Here is a 7,531-nt window from a genome sequence, read left to right as displayed (position 1 = left end):
TCATGACTGGAATGTGCCCTGTGGGGAATCAGCCCAAAATACAAGATGGCTGTATAATATGCTTTCCTTGTGGATTTCTCAATCTTTTAAGCATAAGCTTAACACTGTTACCAAAATCTGGACAGAAGCCTGCTAACTCACTGCAATATCTTATCCTTTCCCAGAAAAGAGTTTCTCACTGCAAGGGGAATTGTGCTTCTCAAAGGTGTGAGGTTCAGTGGAGCAGCTGCTACTTGGCAGGAAAACCATTTCTATCGGGTTAAAAAAGAAACACTAGGCATGATTACGAAGTATTATGTGAATCTACGTCATGCCAGAAGTAAGGCTGCCCATAATAATCTATTCTGTCTCCCTTTTTTCCTGTATCCATCAGTCTCTACTTGTCAGATATTTTTAATTAAGTTTGAAAGTGTTTGGGATTTATCTTTCTTCTGTGCTTGTTTATTAATCACCACAGCATTTTGTTCATCTGTTACAGGGGCTCTCAGGAACTGCAAAATCAATATTCTAATAGTTTAATGCAGTTACAAGATCTCCCCCTGCTCCTACACCCGCATGCAAAGGCACACACACAAACACATTTTTATGATCAGGCCCAGGAGACATTGTTTAATATCATAAAAGTAGCAGATAAAGAATTCTTACTGTTAGAAAACAAAGTTACAAACCAAATTCAAGAAAAGCATATGGTCTGGAAGCTAAACTGATGCTTGTTGTATCGTAGGAAGCAGTAAATTCCCACTGAAGCTCTTCCAGGAAGCAAAACGCCATGGTGGTTGGGTAACTGCTGGAACAGATTGCCATGCAGGCAAAATCCCCAGAAGAAAGGAAACTGAAATAGAAAAAAAAAAAAAGTAACATCAACATAAAAAGGTCATGCTGAACATGAGGAGTAAACTGTGCTTTCTGTCTGAATAAAATGTACAGACTGCACTGAAAGAGCAGACAGCAAAAAAATATAGTTTGCACTGCTGTAGTAGTCCTGCAGCCCCTGTAGATCTAAAACTCACTCTTAACTCGTTCAGTATGCCTTCGCGTGCTAAAGATAACAACACAGATTGTAATAAATTGTTACATCGGTAAAAACTGAGGACACTATTTTCCCAGGCTGGCTTTAAATCATATTAAAAAGAAAACAGATGGCCAGAAAACATCACAGGCAAGAAGTTTGAAAGAAAACACAGTGGCCTTCCACAAAAAAAAAAAAAAAAAAAAAAAAAAAAAAAAGTAAAACCAAGCAAGCTTGTTCACAGGAAGCAAACAAATGTAATCCTTGCTCCCCTTGGATATGACAACTTCCTATTAATAGCAAGAGATACTTGTTAATGTGCACAAACCAAGATATTCAAAGACAGTTATTGAGAAGTCATCTGCAACAAACAAAGATGAGTTTGTATCAGAAAGAGCACAATAAAAATTCTGCTCCAAAAGGGGTCCCTCTAACACTGAAGCAGTATTTACACACAAGTCTCCACCTCCAGATGGCCCAAAGCCTTCTAGAAAACTTAAGAGGGGATTCATCTGACCAAAATGTAGGCGTGCATTTAAGGATGAGAGAAATCACTTTCGTCAAGGCTTCATTAAGGAAGATGGGAGTCAGGGCACCTAGTTCAGATGTCAGCACTCAGAATGTAGATAAGCTAAACCTACACAATCCCCACCGTAACTACAGATTTGTAACTCTCTCCGAAAGACGACTGAGGAAATCTTCCCTTGCAGGTTTTATTTTATTTGTTAGCAATAATTCAGTATAAAACCAAAGTTATGAAGCTGAACAATTACTCTATTTTCTCTCTTTTCTACTACTTATACAATTCATCCCTCTCATACAGAAATACTTGTGCTTTTTGTGCTTTCTATTTTATCAGATTTTTATTTGTTGTACTCCATACTTGGGATTTATGGTTTTGATTAGCTCTGTGACAGCCTACTTACACTGCATAGATTCCTAAATTCCATTTGTCCCCAGCTCACAGCTGCGGATCAACACAACCCCTGTGTGGAACTACCTTTTCCAAGCTGTCAATAATTTACAGCGTTTTTGCACTCCTCTCATTTCAGAGCCAGATGCATAGCTACTAGAGAAGATTAAAAGTAGCGGAACATGTCAGCATTAAAGGGCACAACTTCGCTTTGAGAGAAAAGGAATTAAAATGCTAATCTCTGTTCTTTCAATTGATTCGCTGTAAGTTCATGTATCTTCTTTCTCCAAACACTTCCCCAAAATGGGATACTTAAGTTTTAGCTCAGGCTCACTTGAAGTTTTAGCATTAAACTAAAATTGATAGTAAATAAAAATTTTCATCCCTGAACAAAACCTTCTCCAATAAAAGCAAAGATTTATAATTTCTCTCTACTGGTTATTGTCAGTATGCTTCAGTATACTCAAGACATATCCATCAGCCAGAGATTCTAGAGACTTGAACCCTGCTGGTATGCAGAAAATGGGGTGGGCAGTACATAGGATGGAGTCGGGGCAGCTCTGCGCAAGCCCGAATCAGAACTGTAGGGGCCTGAGAAAAGGCATCAGCAAGACTTGACAGCCACTGAAGAAAAGAGTTTGGGGTTGAGACTAAACTTAGTAATTCCTAGGCACTAGGATGCCATCTTAGAAGGTATCTGTAGAAGTCCAAGATACTCAATTGCTAATAGTAACAAGTGCTGCCCATAGAACAGAAAGCATTTGCTACAAAAAATTAAAACTAAAATAAGGAAATCTTAACATATGTTTACTAAACTGAGCAGGAGCTGTGCGGTTGTGGTGCTGAGAAATGAGGTTTCAAAATACTGCTTGGAGGTTACCATCTAGACATGCATGGTGGGATTGGAAATCTGTTACCTAAAGTTCAACTAATCCCCAGGACAATCATTTCAAAAATTAAAGTCAAAAAACCAACCAAACAAAAGTAGGGACTTACTGTATGCTCAGGTCACGTCCTTTTGCTGTGCCTCGACTTGGATACCGCGCCAGAATTGAGGATAACGCCTTTAATCTCTTTCTGCATTCGAGAAAGTCCTGGTTGAAATGAAAATCTGTGGAGGCTGAGAGGGGAAGCCCATCCCTCACCCGCACCACACAAGCAAAGAAGATCATGGACATTCTCCACTGGAGTACTCATGAGGACAACCTGAAATATTCAGTTAGGTTAACGGCACATTAATGGGTGTGATATTAGTTCCTTACAGTCTAATATGCTAGCCAGAAATATGTCAAGGTAAGAGCTTATTCATCACTGCTGCTGAACAGTACCTCTTGTAACACCACTGTCATCGAGAGGCAATCAAACTGTCCCCAAAAGTCACGGCTATGTCCATTTTTTGCCTCTGAGATAAAAAAGTGAGGCAGGGGATTTGACAGGGGAATTATCTACCTGAAAAAAATCACTATTTACCCTCTTTCTGCTTTCCCTCACGCATCAGAAATGCTGAGTAAAGTTCTCAAAGGTATTTATGGAAACTGGCTGACTCCCACTGACACCCTGCATCTTCACTGGTGTAGCAAATAGTTGCATTAGTGTGGCAGTTGTCTGATTTCCTACTATAACACACAAATACAAAACTAAATTTTCGGCTACAGCCTGTCAGGTTCTTTTAACAGAATCAACTATGACTAAATACAGAATAAAAGTTGCCCTCTCTTGACTTCTTACACTTTGACATGTCACAATCTCTCATGAAATGTTACTGGGATTTACCTGGGACATTCAGAACACACAAGAGAGCTGTCCTTCAGACACGCCATGAGTATTCAGTGTGAGATGTTAGACTAACGCAGCAGCTCACATAATCTCTGAAAGATAATAATAATGAACATTTTAAAAAACTAACTAATGACCAGCATTATACATATAAATATACACATATTCACCACCTAAAATCTCCCCTGAAGTGGGTAAACATAACCTAGAAAGTACTTTGCTTAAAAGAAAACAAACAAATAATTTCTTTATCCAATATATCAATTCCTAGATGCAAAGACACTATGAAATAATACACAAAATGATGCCTCAATCCCTGTTTTTAAGTTAACCTAGCCTCCTGTAAAAGAGCAGCTCTAAATCAGCAGACTTCAAGTGATTATGACAAACAAGTCAGAAAAAAAAAAGAAAAAAAGGCATTTACTCTGCTTCAGGCAAACTACGTAAATGAAGCATTAAGAAAAAAAAAGAAAAATCACACAGTGAACTCAAACTTTTGACAGCTTTAAACAGCCCTATATCAGACAACTCATTGCAACGCTCAAAGCTGCTTTGAAACGTGTGTCATCATCAAGTGGTTTTCTTGTCTCAGAAGGTAAGAGAGCAAAGCCTCTTTTAATTCAGGCATTCATAAACTCTCCTGCCTGTAGAGCTGCTCTTAGTGTCTCTAATAAGGGTTGAGTTCTTACCACCAGCAGCACGAGGAGAGTCTCCTTTCTGCTCCACAGGCACCATTTCCACCTAACTTGCAGGAACTATCCCTGTCTCAAAGGTGGCTGCAATTTGCCAGACTGTTAAAGAAACTAACGATTGGCAGAGGAATTGACAGAAAGTATAATTGCACATAACTCGTTTCCTTAGAAATGGAAAGTAAAACTAGAGAAGATTACACAGTGTTATTTTGAACTTTTAAAACTGAGATTAAAGAAGAATTAGACGTTAATTTGATTTTCACTATCCCTCTCACAGTTCTTCTCCAGTAGTCATTTGAGTTATAAGAACAAAGCTCATCAACTTCATTTCAGCATGCAGCCAAAAGAATTTCAACAATCATCAAGATTATTACATGTCAACTCGAACCATCACATCAATCTGCAGTGTGTTGTGCGAGTAGCCATGAAAGAAACAGTGCAGAAAACTGCTTAAACTTTAACAGAAAAGTGAAATGAAAACAAAAAAAGAAAATTGCCAGCTCAGAAATATTAACTTGAATGCAGTCAACCTTTAAGTACAGTTGCTCAGAACAGCAGAGTTTTCTGGTCAATGGTTCGTAGCACTGATGAAATATAATTCCAAAATATTCCCCTTGACAAACACCACAAGGCAATACATTGAATTTACTTTTCAGAAACAGACAGAAGATGATTAGGAAAATGGAAAGGTACCAAAGACATTTTCCAAAATCTATCTAGGCAATTAAATTATTCAACTCACTGTTAAGGTTTAAATATATATATATATTCATCACTAGGGCTAACATCACCTATAGTTAAGCAACTGCACAGATAATGGTACACAGCTTCCCAAGACACACAAACCGTCATGCTTCAGGGCATAAGGATTTCAATATCTATCAGCCTCCCATCAGAGGGATTCTCTGTTCTCCTGTGAAAGACCCGGTATCAGTCACCGCCAGGCAGACTTCCAAATTAAACGCCAGATTTCACTGGAGAAAGGAGTCAATGCTCCTTTCTTGGAGAATACACCTGCTGTAACGTACTCTCAGACTATCACTGCTGTATGCATCCAAAAGGATGAATTAATTCTTTTTCTTTTTTTTTTAATATACCTGCCTGTGAACGTTCAGGCTTGCTGCCTAAGGAAACGAGGCTTGCACAATCAAACTGTAAGTGCAATAGGGTAGGTAGCTTACACGCCTTTTGGTTTTGTGAAAATAGGCAAACGTGCACAAAAGAAAGTGACTCAGATCTGAACAGGGAGCAGGTGAGCACAATCTCAGGGCAAAACAACTGGAAATGCGTTCACTGGTTCTATTTCTTACAGAGCTCCCATTTACACAGTCCAAAGGAAGGTTTGCATAGGTAATACCCCGCTCCCCAAAAAAGCAAAAACGTGTGAGATCTGAGAACCGCACCTGGAAAGACTTCCAAGGACTTAAAAAAAATATACAATTTTTTTTTTTAAATTAAGGGGCTTATTAGAAATGTAGCACAGGCTTAGCTGTAAGAGGCGAGAGCCAACATCACCTCGACAGAAGAGGGCAAAGCCTAAAAATAAATTCATGCAAACAGTTCACATGTCTTCTGCGTAACTCCTATCCCCAACCACCCACCAAACTCCTCCCACCCTCTCCTTTCCTTTGCCACATTCCCCTAGCCCACCTACTTTTTCCTTTTTCACAACCTCTTGTTACTTACACATCAGAAGGTGTTTTGTGCCCGTGGCAAACAGTTACTATGCCACTTCCCTCAAGAGTTTAATTACTTGCAAGCCAGTTTTGCCACGTCACCTGTGACTGCACACTGTCACAGCTTACTGGACTGATCAAGGTGTACACAGGACCAAGAGAATCCATGACCTTACCGTTTCAGACAGTTAAGACTGTTTTCCTCCTCCAGCCTCTCTCTATCTGCACATGATTAGAAGCCCGCAGTATCTGCAGCTGATTTTACGTGGCAGGCCTTTGAACTCAGGTCCCGAACTTTGACAATGTGCTTGTGTCTTTTGATTAAGCAGATATCAAATCTTGCTGTATTCAGAATTAAAAACATCATGTCAGCCTGGCTATTTTACTGGCACAAAGCAGACAAAGCCTTGAGATATATTTTAAGCTACTGCTTCAAAAAAAAAAAAAAGTTATCATTCACGACTGAAGCAAACAAGGCTTGTTTTTTTCATTATTTGAAGCACCTGTACATCGAACAACATTTCAGAAGAAAACTGCCTAGTGTAAGACTCACTGAAGCAGTACATATTCACCAGTTTTACAACAAACAAGACTCTTCAGGGTATTCCCAGAGTTGGCATCTGAGAAGCCATCTGAAATGCAGCTCCTCCAACCCCCACTTCCCCAAATAGCAGCCAACTCTCTCCAGTGACCACGTAGGGATCAAGACAGCCTTAATCAGACCTCTTACACTTCACTACACTGTTATGCAAGCTCCTTCATATAAGAAGATTAGACCCAATTGACAAGCACCACACCTCTCCAGATGGGAGACAAACTCCTCCTTTGTTGTCTGTACCTAGAAATCGATTGTTGCATTTAGAAAACAATCTGCTCAAAAAGTTATGAAAGCAAATGCAAGCCAGTACAAAGTTCATGGAGGAAATTATTTATCCTGTTCTTCAAGAAATTACTTTATCTAACCACCAAAATGGCATAACACTAACAGAGAATGTCTTGTTACCAGGATCTCTCTCCAGCATTCGTGTTCTCTCCCTGTTCAGAGTCACATTCCCCTTCTTTCTAGAGGTGGCACATGGGACAGTTTCAAATCCAACAACATCCAACTATTTTAGCAAGTTCTGATCTTCCTAGTGAATGTTACCATAGTCCAGGAGGCTCCTGAAGCAGTCTGTGAAGTTTTTTGGACACATAAGAGCTTGATACATGGTCGTACCTGTTGCACCTAATGCATCTTTCCTGAGGTGGGTAAGCTTCAGAGGAAGTCACAGACAGACACAGGTGGGATGCCAGAACACAAAAGAGATTCAGGTAGACTCAGTGAAACACAAAACATTAAATAAAGCCGCAGCTCAAGTTCTGGTTTGTCTCAAGAAACAAGAAGAGAAAAGGAATTGACACATGGTTTATGGGGGAGAATTTCTACTTCTCTGCAGGATCACAAGGTGGATTTTATCCTCTGCTC

The 7,531-nt window shown here is 39.6% G+C and overlaps 1 protein-coding gene across 1 annotated transcript; it reads right to left on the bottom strand.

Moving 5' to 3' along the window:
* Positions 1–668: 668 nt before the first annotated feature.
* Positions 669–3,100, bottom strand: LOC104458009 (vesicle-trafficking protein SEC22c-like; the record flags this gene model as incomplete). Its single annotated transcript, XM_010086026.1, has 2 exons — positions 2,919–3,100; positions 669–832 (listed from the first exon to the last, which is right to left on the bottom strand). Coding segments are annotated over exons 1-2 (346 nt in total), but the record flags the coding sequence as incomplete, so codon positions are not given.
* Positions 3,101–7,531: the final 4,431 nt, after the last annotated feature.

This window comes from Pterocles gutturalis, unplaced genomic scaffold (genome assembly GCF_000699245.1).
Source record: "Pterocles gutturalis isolate BGI_N339 unplaced genomic scaffold, ASM69924v1 scaffold42430, whole genome shotgun sequence".
NCBI classification, from domain to species: Eukaryota; Metazoa; Chordata; class Aves; order Pterocliformes; family Pteroclidae; genus Pterocles; species Pterocles gutturalis.
This window is presented reverse-complemented; position numbering and strand designations above follow the sequence as displayed.